General features: G+C 41.2%; 1 protein-coding gene across 1 annotated transcript in view; it reads left to right on the top strand.

Annotated features, from left to right (window-relative positions):
* Positions 1-81: 81 nt before the first annotated feature.
* Positions 82-19,793, top strand: part of EFTUD2 (elongation factor Tu GTP binding domain containing 2) — a 34,501-nt gene continuing 14,789 nt past the window's right edge. The window contains exons 1-11 of the mRNA XM_032457378.1: positions 82-159; positions 2,629-2,737; positions 9,984-10,149; positions 10,809-10,887; positions 12,145-12,220; positions 12,719-12,784; positions 13,555-13,590; positions 14,810-14,900; positions 15,799-15,881; positions 18,048-18,214; positions 19,465-19,589. Of these exons, the coding sequence (XP_032313269.1) occupies positions 2,633-2,737; positions 9,984-10,149; positions 10,809-10,887; positions 12,145-12,220; positions 12,719-12,784; positions 13,555-13,590; positions 14,810-14,900; positions 15,799-15,881; positions 18,048-18,214; positions 19,465-19,589 (994 nt within the window). The 5' untranslated portion in view covers positions 82-159; positions 2,629-2,632. The remainder of the gene's footprint in view (positions 160-2,628; positions 2,738-9,983; positions 10,150-10,808; positions 10,888-12,144; positions 12,221-12,718; positions 12,785-13,554; positions 13,591-14,809; positions 14,901-15,798; positions 15,882-18,047; positions 18,215-19,464; positions 19,590-19,793) is intronic.

Below are 19,793 nucleotides of genomic sequence, written 5' to 3'. Positions count from 1 at the left end.
CGAGCTGGTCCTCAGGCAGAGGGCTGTCCTCCGGGGCAGAAACGCGACCGCGACGTCTCCGGGGTCCTTCCGGACGACAGTCGCAGACGGTGCAGCGGCGTGGGGCGGAAGCACCGTCTCCCGTGGCGAATTCGGAGTTTTTGGCTGAGCAGGCGGGAGGTGAGCCGATGCGGGATAACCGCGTGGGAACGTTGCTTCGGTGGGATGGGAAATTGAGTAATGTCAAATTTAGAAGAGATGTTAATGCTATCTGCCCCTTTCACTTTACAGATGGGTAAATTTTGGCGTGGAACGGGAAAGGGAATGAACTTCCCCCCCGCCCCGACCCACACACACAGATTCTGGGGTTCCCTCCATACTGTCCATTCATAAAACCCCTTCCCTGGGCAGGAGTCGTTGTCTCACTGTCCATTCTGCTCTCTCACTTCTTTTTGCATCTTTGCCGCCTTCACGCCTTCTCAACAAAGCTCCCTTCGTCCTTTGTATTCCTTTGAGAGCCTGCGTTTTAGTAGGAAGCTGCAGTGAAGTTTGGTAGTGAAATTCACTAGTTTTATGCAACCGTGGAGAAATTAACTAGCTTCTCTGTGCCTTGTTGGAGGCGTTCATTTATTCATTCAATAAATACTTACTGAGGTTCTGTTTTGCGCCAGGCACCGTTCTAAGTGAAAAAAGCAAAGCCCTTGCTTGAACTGTAGTTGGAGTGATAATAATTAAACAGTGAAAGTGGGGGTTGGGGAGTGTAGGTATAGGGGGGCTTTCTGAGAGTGACAAGGAAAAGATTCTCAGAGATGGTTACATTTTAGTAGACTTCAGTGAAATGGAGGCGCAGGGTATACATGTCCAAAGGAAGAGCATTTCAGAAGAGAATAGTAAGTGCAAAGGCCCTGAAGCAGAAATGAGGTGGGATGTTTCACGAATAGCCTTCTATAAAACTATATGCAGTCATTTCATGGATGTCTTGGGGGAATGAAATGAGCACAGATGTGATAGCTCTTTGAAAGTAAAAAGCATCTCCACTTGTATGAAAGTTTGCATAATTTACGTTTACTTATTAGTGCTCTTATTCTCTATTTTACCCACAATCAGCATTCATGGGGGGGCATTGAGGGAGGTGGAGGGATTAGCCTAGTGCAATGCAAGAAATATCAGTATCCCAAAATTAAACATTCTGTTCTGTTAACATTTGTTTAGTTCCCACCTATGTCTTGGCCCTTGACAGGTGGGCACAAAGAACACAGGGTTCCTGTATTCAAGAAAGGCCAAAATATAATGCCAGCTAACATTTATTGAGCTTGAAACTGTGATAAATTCTTTACACAGATTATATTGTTTAATTCTCATAACCCTTTGTGCAGTGGGAATTAATCATTTTATTTTCCAATTGAAACAGGCTTGGAGAGGTGAGTAACTTACCTGAAGTGACATAGTTATTAAGTGACAAAGTTTGAAGTCAAACCTAGGTCTTCCAATTTCAGAGCCCTGACCATGAACCCACACTCTGGTCTGTTTTTTATTACTTACAAGCTGTAGAGTTGTTGGTGAGGGTAATTAGTATAGTTAACTACCATTCAGAATAGGATTAAATGCTGATAAAGACACAGAAGGCTGTAGCAGCATTGGAGAGTGAGAAATTGAGGCTCTAGGAATGCTTGAAGACAGTGGCATTTGAACTGTTACTTGGAATAGAATTTAAATAGTTGAAGTGGAGGTAGCCCACAAAATACTTATTAACTACAAAGAGAAAACAAGTAACTTTACAATGGAAAGGCCTGGTAGACACTACCATAACCGAGTAATTAAATCAACATCAGCACCGATGGGACCAATTAAAATCATGTGCCATCTAATAGGAGATGGACTGTGAAGAACACAACATCGCTTCTGTGATAGTCTTGCCAAAAATGTATAACCTAAATCTAATCATGAGGAAACATCGGGCAAACCCAAATTACGGGTCAGTCTACACATTCACTAGGCTTTTATCTTCAAAAGTGTTGAGTCATAAAAATCAAGGAAAGACCAAGGAACTGTTTGAGACTGAAAGACACTGAAAGAGTTGCAGTACTCATCTCTGCTATTAGTGTGAAAGCAGCTCAGACAATATAAAAGGATAAGCATGGCTGTGTTCCAATAAAACTTTTTATAGACACCAAAATTTGAATTTCATGTAACTAATTTTCATGTATCATGAAATATTATTCTTTTAATTTTTTTCCAACAATTTAAACATATGAAAAACATCTTGCCTTCAAGCTGTATGAAAACAGTTGGCAGGTCAGATCTGAGCACAGGCCAGTGTGCCAACTCCTGCTCTGAACTATTAGACATTGTGTCAGCAACTTATTCTCAGATAAATTAGGAAAAAAATTTATTTGTACTATTTTTGCAAATTTCTGGTATTATTATAAAGTTAAAATGCTTTTAGTGTTAAAAAAGAGAAATAGGAGAAGAGTATTTGAACAGACAATGAGGAGAAAAGAGAGGAGAGGAAAGTACAGGGATTTGGGGGAACGGGCTGGTTGATGTAACTGGAAAGGAGATTGTGTGAAGGGATATGGTCTAGGATGGGCCACGTCATGGAGGCCTTGATTACATTGCCAGCATCTAATTTCTCTTCTTGAATTTTAGCATCATGGATACTGACTTGTATGATGAGTTTGGGAATTATATTGGACCAGAGCTTGATTCTGATGAAGATGATGATGAATTGGGCAGAGAGACCAAAGATCTTGATGAGGTAAAACAAATTTATTACTTAGTTCATCTCACTCTTTTTTGAAAAAGCAATATAGTACTGAATCCTTTGTGCTCCCATAATACCCTGTGTGTATCTCTAACATTGCCCTTTTTATAATATGACTTACTCGGGTCTCATACTGCGCCTAAAAAAGCTTGGCTGCTGAAGTTCCAAAGGAGAATGTAAGGTAGTTTCATTGGTTGGGTGGTTTTATAATCTGAGCTCTAGTTCACCTGGTAGTAGTTCTTCTTCCATTTGCCTGAGGTGCCTTTTGACAATCATGAATAATTCCAACTTAAAAAAAAAAAAGGTAGTCAACTTTTTCAGGTGCCACTGCCCTTGAAATTCCCTCGTAAGCTCAGGTTTTAAAAGATGCATAAAAGCAATAGGAAGGGGAGGCGCAGATTCCTATGACTCCTCTTCAGGAGAGCTGTGGAGGATGAAGTCCAGAATGGCTTGAGGCTTACAAAAGACACCAAAAGTGGCTTTTGTAAGATGAAAATGTTTAAAACAAGATGTAGATAGAACAAGAAGTAGATAGGCCCCGTGCTCATCAATGGAGGCTTGATATTAATGGGACAGCAGGAAATTGGGACAAAAGTCCTAGCTGCCATTTGTCTTCTCCATCAGGAAGAATGTCCTTCAAACCAGAAAAAAATAGAATAAACACTGGGAAAAGAAAATTGAAGCCATATAGGTGAGGCAAAAAGGGAGTATCTTGTAGCTTTAGATGTGTTCAGGTCTCCAGGTCCAGATGAGTTATATCCTGGATAGGGTGGTGGGGGTGACCTTACAGAGGTAAGCTGAGAACCACTGTGGTCATTTTTAAGAAAATGACAAGTGGCCATGGTGCTAGAAAGTGAATCAGGCAACTTGTCCACCTTTTCAAAGATAGAGCAAAAAAGCACTGTGTTCAGAAACCACAGACTAGTGAGTGTGATGTGCATCCATGGGAAAAATCATGGAAGGAATTTTAGAATAGATGACTGTTGAACACTTAGGAAGCTATTATGAGTTTTATAAAAATAAATTTCTCTTGATTTGATTACTAGATTGAGATATAGGTCTTAGATATGCTGTGGGCATTATGTGTCTTGATTTGGGCAAGGCATTTGAAGACTTTTTTAATAAAACCTTTTTATAAAATATTTTAAAGGGATTATTTTTCATTATACAAGTAATTCATGAATACATTTTCATTCAAACCAAATAGAAAGTCTTCATTGTTCCTCATTTCATTTCACTCCCCTTCCCAAAGTTACCAATATAATTCATGATGTTCTTGTGGAAAGAAAATGGGCTGAGACAACACAATTAGGAGAGATCCCAGCAATTGAACCATGGGGCACAAAGGGTATTGGTTACTGGATCACTGCCAGAGCTCTTGGGACATGCCCCAGGCATCTGTGCTTGGTCCCACCCTTTTCAACCTTTTTTTATCAATGACTTCGGTGAAGATAGAGAAGAGAGGTTTATAAAATGTACACATGACATAAACTTATAAATTGGGTAAGGGAATCTAAATTCAAAGTGATCCCAATAAACTTGAATTCCAGGCTAAATAAAGTCCGAGAATTCATCCATTACGTATTTATAGAGCACTTACTGTTTGTGAGGAATCATGATGCAGAGAGAGCCAAGGCACTATCCGTGCCCTCCGGGAACCTGCTGCTTGCCAGAGGAGATCAAGTGCAAAAGTGTTTATAACATGAAACAGGGAAGGACAGGCACCATTTAAGTGATACTAACTTACATCCCTAGTAATAATATATAGGGAGAGAGCATCCCTGGATGGAATGACCAAGAAAGATACCTGAGGAACTGACAATCAGAGTGGACCTGAAGAATGGGTAGGCATCCGTAGAGGCAGAAAATAGACTGATTATTAATTGACCAGGTTGGGGCAGAAATTGGGATAATGGCTAAAGAGAACAGGGTTTTTTTTGGGGGGGAGTGATAAAAATGATCTAAAATTGATTGTAGTGATGGTTGCACAACTCAGTATACTGAAAACCACTGAATTGTGCATTTAAAATGCATGAATTGTATGAAATGTGACTTATATCTCACTAAAGCTGTTAACAACAACAAAAACAAAAGAAAACAAAAGGAATGGTTAAGCAATGTGTGAATGTTTTCATCTCAGTTCAGAGGGTTGTTAATCATACGCTAGTCCAAGCTCCTCAGTAGTAGTGCTCATGCAAGGCTCTGCCCTTGTTTAATTAACGCACTAATTATTATTTATTTCATCCTCACACCTTTTACCATAGTAATTCTAATGTGTGTATGCTTTTTTGTTTGTATGAGTTGTGAAATATGTAGAGTTGTATTGTGTGTGTATTTTTAATTTAAGCAAATGGTATCGTGTTAATCTGCATCATTCTGTTTCTTATTTTTGCCACTCAAACTCATGGTGAGTGATGCATTTTAGGTTCCATCTCTGTTGCTGTGTGTACATCTAGTTTGTGGTATCTGGTTTGCTGCTCAGTTCTCCCTGGTGTGCATCACCCAGGTTACCTACCACCAACCTCCCCTCACCCCAAGTGATACTGCAGTGAATATTCTCAGATATATCCCTTTATGCACCCTGTGACGTTTCTCTGGGTTATATTCCAAAAGCAGAGTTGCTGATCATAGGCTCGTGTATATACTTAATGTGTTTATACTGTCAGATTACTCTTCAGCATGACTGCACTATTCCTGCTCACGCTCCTTCCAGCAGGATGAGAGTTCCTATAACCTCCTAGTCCTCAGAGGACGCATAGATTTTTTAAAACTTTTTTATTGAGGTATGTAACAGTAAGGAGATGCATAGAATTTTAATAATGGAGACAGGAAAGATGGAAGGACATTCTAGAAAGGAATGGAGTGAGCAGGGGCCCAAAAGTTGTGTGTTAAGAGAAAATGTTTTCTCCTCCTGTTTGCTGGAGTGCAGTCCCTGGAGGACAGCTGTGGGTGTGAAGTGGAGGTGAAGGGGCCAGACTATAGAAATCCTAGAGTGGATAGCTGGGAGTAAGGGATGGCATGATCAAAGCAAGATGCTGGGACCCTTCCTTCAGTGAAGGGAGGGTAGGGAGGCTTGGAGACCAGCCAGAAGTTCATCACAGTGGAAGGATGTAGAGTTGGGCCATTGTTTGAGTGAAGGGAGCTGAGATGCAGACGAACACTGGTTATTAACAGACAAAAGGAATGATAAAAGGATGCTTGCTTAGTCTTATTTTAGACTTGTCGTGTTTGAGCTACTGTCAGGACACTCAGGTAGAGATAATTACAGGTGGAAATTATTACATAAAACCCTACAATTGGACTCAAAATGCATTCAGCAGTATAGAGCCGGAGGAAGCTGGCTTGATAGCTGTCTTGGAGCCATCAGCAGTAGGAGATGAATGGCTGCCAAAAGAGCTAATATAATCTTAGGCCACATTAATGGAAGTAGAGTGTAAAGATGGTGGGAGGTAGCCAGTCAGCTCACTACTGGAGAGTTTGTGTTCTTCTTAAGAAAGAAGTTGACATGCTGGAATTTGGGTGAAGGAAAAAGCAAGCCTCCACCACCACACCTCCCCACGTCCCTGAGTCTGTACCACATACCTTCCCTCCTGTTCTTATGGGTGATTTGTTCATGTTTTCTGCTAGAAACTAGATCCCATCTCTTCTCATTTACTCAAGATGTTCACCCCAGCAGTTCTCTCTGTGTCCCATGTTGTCATTTTCCCCTCTACTAGATCATCCCCATCAGCATACAGACTGCTGTTTTTTCATCATAAAATCCTCTCTTGACCCCATGTCCCCCTTCAGTTACCTCCCATTTCCCCACTTCCCAGTGCAGCACATCTCAAAAGAGTTGTTACTTACTGCCTCCAGATCCTCTCCTCCCGTTTTCCCTCAATCCGCTTCTGTCCTTTTGCCTCTCCCATTCCACAGAGACTGCTCTTGTCAAGGTCCTCAGTGACCTCTGTCCCAGACCCAGTCTTTATCTTTCTTGACCTGTCTGTAGCACCTGACCCAGCTGATCACTCCCTCCTTAAAATACTCTCTTCCCTTGGGTTTCCTTCTCTTCTCTGACCGGTCCTTTTCAGTCTTTCCTGCCAGTTCCTCCACATCACCCTGACCTCTAACTGTCAACACGCCCCAAGGCTCCATTCCTAATACCTGTTCTCTATCTATAGGCACTCCCTTGGTCTCATCCAGTATATCAGATGCCATCTATTCACTGAAATTTGTATCTCCAACCTGGACCTTTTTTTTAAACCTCAGATTTATATGTCCAACTTCCTACATGGTATCTCAAACTTAACATACCTAAGGCTAAGCACAGAGCTTCCCATCCCCTGTCCTCTTCTCCTGCCTCCAACCTGCTCTTACAGTCTTCATTGTCTCAGTAACAACAATGCCGTTCCTCAGGTGCTGAGGTCAAAAACCTTGCCTCTTTTTTTTTCAACCCTACTTTGAATTCATCAGAATACGTTTTTGACTCTACTTTCAAAATCTATGTGGAATCCAGCCTCTCCTTACCACCTTCACATCTACTTCTCTGGTGCAAGTCACTATCACTGCCATCTCTTCCCTGAATCACTGCAGTAACCTCCTAACTAATCTCCCTCCTTCTGGTATGTTCTTGGTGTGGGAACCACAGTGTATTTTAAAACAAAAACCTGATCATATTACTCCTCTGCTCAGAACTGCTGAAACAGGGCTTCTTAACCTCACTACCATTGACATTTGAGGCCAGATAATTCTTTGTTGTGGGGGCTGTCCTATGCCTTGTAGGATGTTTAGCAGCATCTCTGGCTTCTACCCATCAGGTCCTGCACACGCATACCCTGTTTTGACAACCAAGAATGTCTTCAGACATTGCCAAATTTCCCTGGGAGGCAAAGTTGCCCCTATTAAGAACCATTGCCATAGAATGAAGTTAAATTACTTAGAATGATCCAGAAGATCCTACATGATCACCCTGTATGTGACCTCAGCTTGTACTCTTCTCCCTGTTATTTACTGAACTCTCACCATACTGGCTTCCTTGCTAATCCTCAAAGTTGCCAGCCTGTCCTTGGCTCAGGGCCTTTGCACATTCGCCCACTCAGCCAACTGGAATGCTCCCCCCACCACGTGTAGAGCTTACTCTCCCATCACATTTTTGCTCAGATGGGATCACCTCTCTTTTTTCATTGCTATTGTACCAAGACCTAGAACAGTGCCTAGCACATATTAAGTGCTTAATATTTTTTGAGCAAGTGAATAAACCAGGATGTTTTAGAACAATAGCTGCTTTTAATTATTTGAAAGATGTTTTAGCAGTAGAGGGCATAGCTTTGTTCAATATTGCTTATGACCGTGGATTAATATATAAAGAGGTAAGTTTGAAGTCATTTACAAAGACTCACTTTCCATCAGGGAAATGGGCTGTCTTGTGAGTGCTGTGTTACTGAAAGTATTCATTAGGGCAGACATATGTTGAAAGAATTCATTCATTTGACGGGGTCTGCTGTATGCCAGGCACCGTGCTGTGCACTGAGGACACCAAGATAAATAGCTCTTAAAGAGCTCACATCAGGGGGAGGATATAACTCAAGGTAGAGCACATGCTCAGCATGCATGAGGTCCTGGGTTCCATTCCCAGTACCTCTGGTAAACAAACTAAACAAACAAACCCAACAGACACCTCACATCTAACAGGATTCTCAGTGTATGAGGAGTTTTAGGGCAGTGTCCAGAAGCATGCCTGGCAGGGTAGGTGTCTGCTGAATGAATGACTGTTAGGCCATATGACCTCTCGTCCAACTCCAGAATGTGTTATGCTCTCATGTGCTACTCCTGCGAGTGTGCTGATGAGGCATTTCCAAGGGTGGAAATACACATCAAAGCCTTTGGGGTGCATATACATCCTCTGGCCCCACAGTTTTACTTCTGGGATTTATCCTAAAGAAATAATGAGAGATACTTACAGAGATGGGTGTACAAAAAGTACCCATTGCAGTGATGTTTATAGTGCTAGAAATTAGAAACACCTCTGTGTTAGAGAATAGGGAATTGTTAAACAAGTTGTGGTACGTGGTAGACCATAGTCATCCCAAAATATAAGGTATAAATATATGTGCTGTCAATTTTATTCTTTGCTTGTCTGTGTTCTTATTACCTGTGTGTTAGAAAAATGCAGGTTACAGTTATTTAACCGTTTTATTGAAGTATAAGTCACATACCATGCAATTCACTCATTTAACATGTACATTTTACTGGCTTTTAGTATATTCACAGTTCTGCAACCATCATCACAGTCAGTTGTAGAATATTTTTGTCATCCCAGAAAGCAACCCCTTACCCCTTAGCCATTGCCTCTCATCCCTTCCAGCCTTAGGCAACCACTAGTCTACTTTCTGTCTCTAAAAATTTGCCTATTCTGGACATTTCATATAAACAGAATTGTACAATGGGTGGTCTTTTGTGTCTGGTTTCTTTTACCTAGCATAAAGCTTTTTAGGTTCATCCATGCTGCAGCATGAAAACGTATTTCATTTCTTTTTATTACAAAATAATATTCCAGTGTATGGATGTACCACATTTTATCTATTCATTCATTAGTTGATTGACATTTGGGTTGTTTCTACCTTTTGACTACTGTGAGTAATGCTACTAGCGAACATTTGTTTAAGTTGTGTGAACATAAGCTGTTGTTTGTCTTGGGTATATACCTAAGAGCAGAATTTCTGGGTCGTATGGTAACTTTGTGTTTGACATTTTGAGGAACTACCAAACTATTTTCCAAAGCAGCTGCACCGTTTTACATTCCCACCGGCAGGGTATGACAGTTCCAGTTTCTCCACATCCTTGCCAGCACCTGTTATTTATCTGTCACAGAGGTATTTTTCAAAAACAATATTGTCACTAAGTGAAAATTTTAAAGGTATGGACTTGTTCCCAGTTTCTCCCTCTGGTTTCTGCCCTTGGAGGAAATTTTTTTTTTCCTTAAAAGTGTGTGTTGTGATAAACCATTTGTTTTCTTCAATCTCCATCAACTTATGACCCATATTTAGGAAAGGGCCAGTTTGAATCAGGAGAGCCATCCATAGCCAGGGCTACACTATTCTCTTTGTGAAAGATCACACAAGAGTAGAAGCTGCCCCACTGACTTTTTAGCGTGGAACTCAAGGAGCTGTCAAGTCATTGCTTTTAACTTGTGTACTGTAGTCAGTCATTGAGCAGGAAAAGTGCACCCCTCTTACAGCCTCCTTCCCTCTCTTGCTTTTAGATGGATGATGATGACGACGATGATGACGTAGGAGATCATGACGAAGACCACCCTGGGATGGAGGTGGTGCTGCATGAGGACAAAAAGTACTACCCCACAGCCGAGGAGGTGTATGGGCCTGAAGTGGAGACCATTGTTCAGGAGGAGGACACCCAGCCTCTCACAGGTGAGTCTGGAGGCCTCAGGTTGTGAGAGGTGAAATTGAAACCAGAAAACTTTATTTCATAGCCATGACTAGTCTTGAAAGTTCAGTGAATGAACTGATGAGTTTTTTGCTCAGGTACTAATTTTGGATTGAGATTCAATAAACCCTGTTTTATATTCAGTAAAACTCGTAGCTTGTTACCAAGCAAATAACAGTTATTTCTTTATCTGATACCCATTTAGGTGCTTAAAGACTCTTTAAGTTCTCCCTCTGGTCTGTGTTTTCCCATCTGAATAACACTAGCTCCTTTAACCAATCCTCACAGTGCTTGTTTTCCAGTCCTTTAATAATTTTCATTGGTCTTCTGGAAAGTAGTTGCATTTTATAAATACAAGGAGAGGTTTTTGTAATGACGCTGACCTCATCCTGTATCCAGTCTTCTCCCTTCCTTCCACAAAAGGATGTCCAAACTCCCCAGTCCACAATTCAAGACCCTTCACTGTCTTGTGCCAAAGAGCATTTCCAAAATTTTCTCAACATGAGTGGTCCTTGAGAAGAACAGAAATTGATGTCATGTATCATACATTCTGAAAGCTCAGTCTAATGGAATAGGGCTCTGTGTTTTTATGTTCTGTGCCCACCTGCACATCACTACTATTTTTTTTTTTTTTTTCTCTTAGAACCCATCATTAAGCCAGTGAAAACCAAGAAATTCACTCTGATGGAGCAGACATTACCTGTTACGGTGTATGAAATGGAGTAAGTTATATGGTCTTGCAGCCTATCTGCACAAATAGTGTGGGTTTATTTTTTCATGGAGGTAAGAGGTGGTTTGTGGTTGCAATAGCCGGTGAATTATTATGAAAGCAAAATCTCTCCCTACATTTGCCTAAAGTTTCCTTCAATTTATATGTGGCTGCTGGGATATTTAGGCTCAAGCTTAACTTTCTTCTTGGCTCACATCCAGATCTCAGCTGGTTTTTCTTCTTCCAAGCCTTTAATTTGGTGTTGGAAGCCAGCCTTTGAGACAGAACTGGGTATTGTGTTGGGGCTACCAGAACCTGTTTTGACTCAGTAAGATTGCTAAGTGTTTGGGGACCATAACATCTTTTTATTTTGAAAAGGAGGCACAAGTAGGTAGATATGTGTAGATTAATTTAGACTCTTCATACTGAAAACTGTTTTTGAAAATATTTTCATTGATGAAATGCACTTATAAGACCCTCAGATATTGAGGTGCTTGTGACCCATTTTTAGATAATGAAACTTCTTTTTTGTTTAAACATATTGACATCTTATATGTCTGAAAAAGTGAGGTCCCTTCTGAAATGGTCAGCTCACCTGCCATCCTTCATACATTTTTAAAAATGCCCTTTCAGTTGTCTTCAGAACTTGCTTCATATTCCTTTCTGTTCTCAATGGTGATTTTTAAAAATCTCCAATTTTTGAAAACTGGGGTTGATTTTTTTGAAGAGCCAAAAGTTATCTGAAGGCTATTTGCCATAAGTAATGCAGCTGATAAGCAAGAAAGGTGGTGTTGGTTTTGATAGAGGTGGAACTTCTGCTCTACATCATTAATGAGATGGGGTTTTCTTGAAAGCCTTTGTAACTAGCTCTGTTGGCAGTTTCAAAAGAGAAGCTCCCAAAGTGATTTGAAATGCCCTTTGGCATCAGTGGAATAAATGTGTAACGTCTAGCCTGAATGTTTTGAATGGAACAGTACTCGTGTATGTGTGCTCTGGTACTGGGCTTTTTTTATCTTCTTGTTTGCTTTTTTAAATTTCATTATTTTCCTGTTATAATCTCCGTGACATTTCACATTGTGCCACCTCATGGATAAATGTGTCACATTCCCAAAGCCAGAACTGGGTAGATGTAGAAATTCACGTCTGCCTCTGAGCATTCTGCAGCTGGTCTGAAAGTTGTTCCTGGCCGAAAATACCTAAAACACCTATGTACCACTCCCTCATTTGAAAATTTTGCCAAAGTCCCTTTTCTCTTTTCCTCTCCTTTCAGTTTCTTGGCAGATCTGATGGATAACTCAGAGCTCATCAGGAATGTGACCCTTTGTGGCCACCTCCACCATGGCAAGGTGAGAGAACTTTTGGCTGCTTGGAACAGGGTTACTCTTGGTTCCTGCCCATTTTTTCAGCCCTCAGGGTCACAGGATAGGATCTTAGGCCATAAGACTGGACCTCCTGACTCCAGGGCCAGCGGGGTGCGGGGAGCCTCTGTGCCTATTGTGAAACCGGGCTGTGAAATTCTATAGCTTTTCCCGAGCAGTGGATGGAAAGCTAACCACTTGCATGCCTGAGCCTTGTGTCTACATCTGGACAGAAGACGGCAGTTGAGCCTTACTTTGATTTTATAAGTTTTCATTTCCTGGGGGATGCTTGTCCAAGAAAGATTTCATCTTTCATTTGAAAGTAATCCTGTGGCTTCATTGTTCATTCTTTGCTGTCCCATAATCCTCCCTGCTTTCCTCTTCCTTTCCTTATCCCTAAATTATGTGGTGTATTGGGAACTGGGGGAAGGGTAGAATAGATTGTCCTCCATCACTGGCAGAATTTAACCTTATCTTCCCTTTCAGACATGTTTTGTAGATTGTTTAATAGAGCAGACTCACCCGGAAATCCGAAAGCGCTATGACCAAGATGTAAGTAGAAATTCTTTTGAGGTTTTAGGATGAACCATTTGAAATATACAGGGATGTCTCTCTCCTTCCCTCTCCTTCTTTCCACCTTCCCACTCTCATTATAAATAATGATGTCTACAACGTGTTACTTCATTGTTGTAATTTCTATTAATATTAATATTAATAATAATAATAATAAAAAATAATTTCAACTTTCTTAGGAACATAGAGAATGTTAACCTGCAGTATTTTGGGATGCTCTGTTCTTCACTTGGGATCCCTCCTCTGTTCTGATATATCCTGACTTTTATAGCCTATTCTTTCCTGTCACAGTATTAATAGCTACTCTATAAATATGATACAATTGGACCTTGTTGTTTTCATGATAAATTTAAATGCCTGTGAATGAGGCCAAGTGTGGCTACAAGTCTCAGTGCAATAAATGTTCAGTCTCCACCAGATTGACTTGTTTTGACATGCAGGGGGTTCCATGAAGGCTGGGTGTGTCTCCCTTTACTGCTGTTAAGAATTTGGTGCATTAGTTATAATTTAGCTCTTCAGCTATACCTGGCCTCTAGTGACTTCCCCCACTCCCCTAAACACATCCAGGAGCATCTGGTCTCATTGTCTGGCATTTCTGTAGGGACACTCTGTTGTCTTCCATCTATTCTCCTCTTGAGGCAGAAACCCTCAAGTTGGGGAGTAGTGAGGGAAAGTGATTGATGGTTTTTGTGTGGGAGAGGAGTCTGAATTCAGGTGGTAACAACAGTTCTTTTTTTTTTTTTTCCCAGCTGTGCTACACTGACATCCTCTTCACAGAGCAAGAGGTAAGTGTGCCTTTGGAAATCCAGCTGTCCACACCAGGCCCTGCAGTAGTAGTTTTGTAGGGAATGTAAGGGAGCCTTTATGATAAAATTCTGGTCCATATCTCACCCTCCTCTCTCATTCCCACCCCTCACTTCTATATCTCCCTGCTTCTCCCAGTCATCCCATGACCTATAACTTGAAAGAGAAATGGGTATGCAAACTGTAGGGTAAAAGAGGGGAACCTCCTATTCTTGACTGGATTTAATTTAGCTTGATAGGATAAATAGTAAGAAGTGATATATACGTTTATGCTGTAATTTATGCAGAAGCTCAAATGACATCATCCTTAAAATCTATAGGATGACTTCATCCGTATGTTGATCTTTCTGGGAGAAGCTTCTCTTTGGGAATGGGTTCATGTGTCTTTCTGCTTCTTTTTCTGTATAAAGAAGTGAGCATACATCTCTGTCTTTCCCATTCCAACTGGTTGGTTTTTCTTTCCATCTGGATCTTTATCCTTCCCCTCTCACCCTTCTTCCTTCCCCCTCGCTTTTATTTCTGTCTCTCTTAAAAGACCACATAGACTATGAGTATATAAGTATGATTAGCCAAAGGAACTTTGAACAGTGCTGGCATATGTTAAAAAGTCAACAAATGTAAGCTATTGGTTTTTTTTTTTTTTCCATTTATTCATTCACTTCTTTTTTAACGGAGGTACTGGAGATTAAACCCAGGACTTGTGTATGCTAAGCATGCGCTCTGTCACTGAGCTATACCCACTTCCCTGCTATTTGTTTGTTTATTTTTTTGATGGGAAATTTTTAATACTTATTTCCTGTTACAGCTATTATAATACTTGAAAAAACCCTAAGATGCCCCAGATTTCTTTTTTTTTACTTTTATGATGCTTAATTGTTTTTATTTACAGTGTATGAGAAAGATAAGATTTTAGGACCCTGGGTTCTCTATTAAGGTTTAATACTGCTTTGCTTGGTCATTTATCTCTTATTTTTACTTTTTTGTATTTGAACCAACTCACCCCTCACCAATGCTGATTAACACCAAGATAGTTTGTATTCAAGGTCATTCTTCAAGGTTAGTGGCCTATATAAAAATCATACCCCCTACATGGGGAGACATCAGGGTAATTTACTAGCAACTGGAAAGCCCAAGAGCAGAGTGAACCCCTCTTGCAAAGAAAGAAGCCTTGATCATTCTCTCTCTCTGTGTGACTTCCAGAGAGGCGTTGGCATCAAAAGTACTCCTGTGACGGTGGTTTTGCCAGATACCAAAGGAAAATCTTACCTCTTCAATATCATGGACACTCCAGGTAGGACATTCCTTTACCTTTTACCATCAGAACCTTGTCTTATTTGTTTCCTGTGCTCCCGCTCTTTCCAGAACATCCAGAACATCCAGAACAGAACAAAGCCTTATGTCTTTGTTTTTACCTTCCCTTCACCTTCATTGAGATAATTTTCATTTTTAACTGTCTCTTTTGCTTCTAACTAGTTAATTAGTAATCACTGTGCTCCAGGCCTTCTATTTCATTCCTTTCTTGACTCTGCTCTAGAATATTTAAATTTCGGGAAATTCATTCATTTCAACTTGTGTCAGGTCTCATTCTAGACACTGGGGTAACAGAGGTGAGTCAGATACGGTCCTGGCCTCAGGCGCTCTCGGTCTTTTGAAGGAGACTGTAGGGGTGCACACCCATAGCTGGAAAGGACCAGCTCAGGGCAGAGTTATAAATAGGAAAATGTGAGTTTTGACAGATAGGCCTTCTTTTCCCCATCAGGTGCCAGATGCCTTCATATCTCTCAGCCCCTGACCCCCCACCTGCACCCCCCAGCAGCACCTTGCCAGGAACTGGCTCCCATGCTCCAGGCCTTCCTATGCCCTTTTTCCTGCCTCCAAATTGTCTTCTGTCCCACAGAACTCTGCTCACTGCTGATTAGACTAAGCTAATGTGTGCGTGTGAATACTTTATGCCCTCCTTGGTAAAACGCTTCCTTCTTTTTATGTTTGGGAGCCTCCTGTATAAAAGCATAGTCCAAGGATGTGACTCTAATGTGGAATTTTATACACTTTAGGGAGCTGTGGAGAGAAGAGAAAGGGAATATTTGTGGGTTCACATGCTTTGTGGTGTCCTTCAGACCACATACAACTTAATTTTGCCTCATCCTAACACCTCACAAGTGATGGCTTACTTGGTATTTGCTTTTCAGGACACGTGAATTTTTCTGATGAGGTCACAGCTGGCTTGCGCATCTCAGATGGAGTGGTCCTTTTCATCGATGCTGCTGAGGGCGTGAGTCTGCCTCTATTCTCTTCTCCGTATTACGTTTGCCCCACACAACTCCCAGAGCTCTGAATGCGCTGTGAGGTAGAGATCATGAGAGTCTGTGTGATTAAGGCTCACATTTGCTCTAAAATTAGGGCAGCAAATGAAGGTCAAAATTAGTTCTCAGTGAGTCCCCACTCCCTGCCCAGTGATGCTCAAAATGGTAGAACCCATTGTCATTGGGGAAACACAAAAATGGCAAATGTAAATAAGAGGGAGGGAGGAAAATTTAGTCAAATAAATAGATTTTAAATGTTAATAAATTTGTCTAACCTTGAGAGAGATTGGAGTTAAAAGCCTCAGGGTATCTTTTATATTTCTAAATAGAAAGATTGGGTAATTTGGCTAACCTCGTTCATGTTGTTGGTGAGATAGCCAGCAGAGGGAGCTAGAGTTTCCTTTTTAAAAATTGACTTCATTTTGGAATGATTTCAAAGTTATTGAAAAGTTACAGTAGTACAAAGAGCTCACCCTCGGTTGCTTTGTAATTCTCTCTCTGTACATGTACATATACACTCACACGTGTGTGTTTTCCCCATAAACCATTTGAAAAGAAAATATTTCAGAACGTATATCCTAAGAGAAAAGACATTCACTTATAGCCACAGTACACTCAGCAGAATCGTGGAATTAAACACTGCTACAATGTTTGGTACAGATCTTTTTCTCCAGACCTTAGTCTCACTAATTGTCTCAATAATGTCCTTTATAGAATTTTTTTCCTTAACCCGGGATGATGCCTAGCTTTAATTTTCATGTCTCTTCAGTCTTTTTTAACTGGAACTGTTCTTTTACCTTTTTTGATCTTTTATGACATCGGTGTTTTTGAAGAATATAAGCCATGTATTTGGGGGGGTAATTAGGGGTTTTTAAATTTATTTTTAATGGAGGTACTGGGGATTGAACCTGGGACTTTGTGCATGCCAGGCATGCACTCTACCACTGAGCTACAAGCCCGCCATAAGCCATGTATTTTAAAGACTATCTTTAATTTAGGGTTTGTCTGATGTTTCCTCATGATTAGGTTCAGGTTATTTTGGGCAGGAATATTGCAAAAGTATAATTATGTTCTTATTAATCCATCCCATCAGGAGGTCCTTGATGTCACCTGTCCCATTATTGGTGATGATCACTTGGTGGGTCTGACAGGCTTCTCTAGTGTCAAGTTACTTTTTTCCCCTTTGTAGTAAATAATTTGTAGGGAGACACCTTGAGCCTCTACATACATGCTATTCCATACCAAACTACCAGTTTTATCATCCATTGATCATTGTTAGCTTATTTATATAATAGTTGCAAATGGTGATTTTTTAACTCTTATTATTCCTTCTGTATTTACTGGTTGGACTTCTGTTGTAAGGAAGAGCTCCTTTTGCTTATTTATTACCAGTATCATTACAGGGATATTTATTTTACTCAGTGGGTTATAATCCAGTACTGTCTTTATATCTCTTGATACTCTAGTTATTCCAAATTTGGTCAGTGAGAACTCCTTCAGGCTGGTCCCTGTATCCTTTTGGCATGCCCCATCTTTTTTTGAGTAGTTCTTTCTTCTAAGCACAGAAAGATGTTCTAGACTCGTCATGTACTTTTCTTGTGCCAACCCTGGAATCAACCATTTCTCCAAGGAGCTATGGCTCCTTATAGTGAGGACTTATACTTAGAAACAAGTGTCACTGTACGTTCATTGCTACTGGGGTACGTTGCTTCTAGGACTTATCACTGAGCACAGATAACATACACCCATGTATATCTGTAATTATTTCTATGTGTATACACCAAAAATCATTAACACAGTAAAAAAAAAAAAGGAAAAACCATTAGTTTATCCTAATACCTACAATTCCATGTCAGCACCATTATTTCTTCCTAAGCCTTCCTCTGTTCCTTCTCTAGCGCTGGCTCCCAACATCATCAAGGTGTTTATTCATTTCTCAGTCCTACAAGGTGACCTCTTAAAGTTCCTGAAACTGCCGTTGGGAAGAGACCCTCTACTTCCACCCAATAGTCTGTTTCACCAGGTCCTCTTTTCCTCATACTTCATACTTTAAAATAGTACCTTCTTTGGCTCTGCTTCAGACTTTTCTGCCCTCTTTGCTCCTGTCACCACCTTCTGAGTCTTGTGTCCCTCAGGTGATGCTGAACACAGAGCGGCTGATCAAGCATGCCGTGCAAGAGAGGCTGGCAGTCACCGTGTGCATCAACAAGATTGACCGACTGATCCTGGAGCTGAAGCTGCCTCCCACTGATGCTTATTACAAGCTGCGTCACATTGTAGATGAGGTCAACGGATTAATAAGGTAGAGGGACCCTGGGAGTAGATTTCCTGTCCTCAGGCACTCTGGTTTTTATAAATCTTAACCTGGAGCACCTCTGGGGGCAACCCTGATTTCTTGGCATATGTTCATGAGCTTGTTGGATGCGGCTTGAGGCGTATTCCGTGGCTCTGCAGGGATTGACTTCCCAGCCTTGGCCTCATCAGCTCTGTTCCTCAGTCAGATGTGCAGCTCCCCGCACATCTTCAAATTAGCATTGTGGTCAACACCTTAAGCTCTAGAGTCAGTCACATCTTCACCCATACCAGCCTTGTAAAGTTGGGCAAATTACTTAAGCTTGTAGAGCCTCAGTTTCTGCTTCTATGAAAAGGGAATAGTAATAATATTTGCCTAATGAGATAATGATAAACTTCTCTTAAAGAGGGGCATGGAGGTGGGAGAGGGCTAAATCTTGATCTGTCAAAATAAGAAGTCAAGAAGTCACATCTCAACCACTAAACAAGAAATAGCAACATAAACGTATTTAGAAATATGGAGGTAAATGTTCTAGAAGCAGCTTTAAAAGAGTTGAAAGCAGTTGCCTCGGGGAACGTAACTTGGGAGTGAGGCAGGGAGCTGCTCTTTATAAGCCAATACTTGTATTTCTAACTTCAGCAATTCCATAAAATAGGGTGTCAGGAAGGCTAGGGTTATGGATTTGATCCCTGTGTACAGCGGCTTTCTTATAAATACTGGTGAACTTGGGCGGCTGTGGCTTCTGCATGGCTTTTAAGACTGAACATTTTAACATGAATTTGTAAAATAAAGCCGAACAAGTAGGGCAGTGAGAGTGGGGGAGCAAAGTTACCTTTTTTTTTTTTGCTTTCATTCATTCATTTACTCACATTTGTGTTTATGTCTGTCTGTATTTGTGAAGTTGAGATTTCTCAAAAAGGTACTCCTATCTTATCACATTAGATTCATTTCCTGTGTTGCAAGGTCTTTGTCTCTGTCCTCCAAGTTTCCCCTTGTCTGTCTAGTGCAGTTAACTTCTCCAAGATTGTGCAGAATGTTTCCAGCTCTGGGAAATCATCTTGTTGCTGGGAGTTAGGGAACAGCTCCATCGTGTCACTTTTTGGACCAGGCTGTTGGCAAAGCTGAGTGTATTATGCAAGCCCCTTCTGAGGGTGAGGGCTAGAGAGAGGCTGTGATACTGAGTCCCTGTCTTCACCCTTGGTGTGGTGGCAGTGTTATTGCCCAGCCGGGCTCCGCACTCACAACTGTCTCTGTTTCAGCATGTATTCCACTGACGAGAACCTGATCCTTTCCCCACTCCTGGGCAACGTCTGCTTCTCCAGCTCCCAGTACAGCATCTGCTTCACGCTGGGCTCCTTTGCCAAGATCTATGCTGACACCTTTGGTAAGCTCTGGCTGGCAGTCGGTCTCGCTAGCTTCCCCAGAGTCACATGTGCCTCTCCTGCTGAATGGTTTAGAAATTGTCTTCATGCCAGAGTCTCCTGCCTGAGGCAGCATTTTTATCAACTGTTATTGTCACATCTGGGACTCTGGCCCTTAGGCTCTTTCCTCAGGCCAAGTGGTTTAAACAATAGAAGGATAAAGGTGA

The sequence above is a fragment of the Camelus ferus genome, chromosome 16 (assembly GCF_009834535.1).
Source record: "Camelus ferus isolate YT-003-E chromosome 16, BCGSAC_Cfer_1.0, whole genome shotgun sequence".
NCBI classification, from domain to species: domain Eukaryota; kingdom Metazoa; phylum Chordata; class Mammalia; order Artiodactyla; family Camelidae; genus Camelus; species Camelus ferus.
This window is presented reverse-complemented; position numbering and strand designations above follow the sequence as displayed.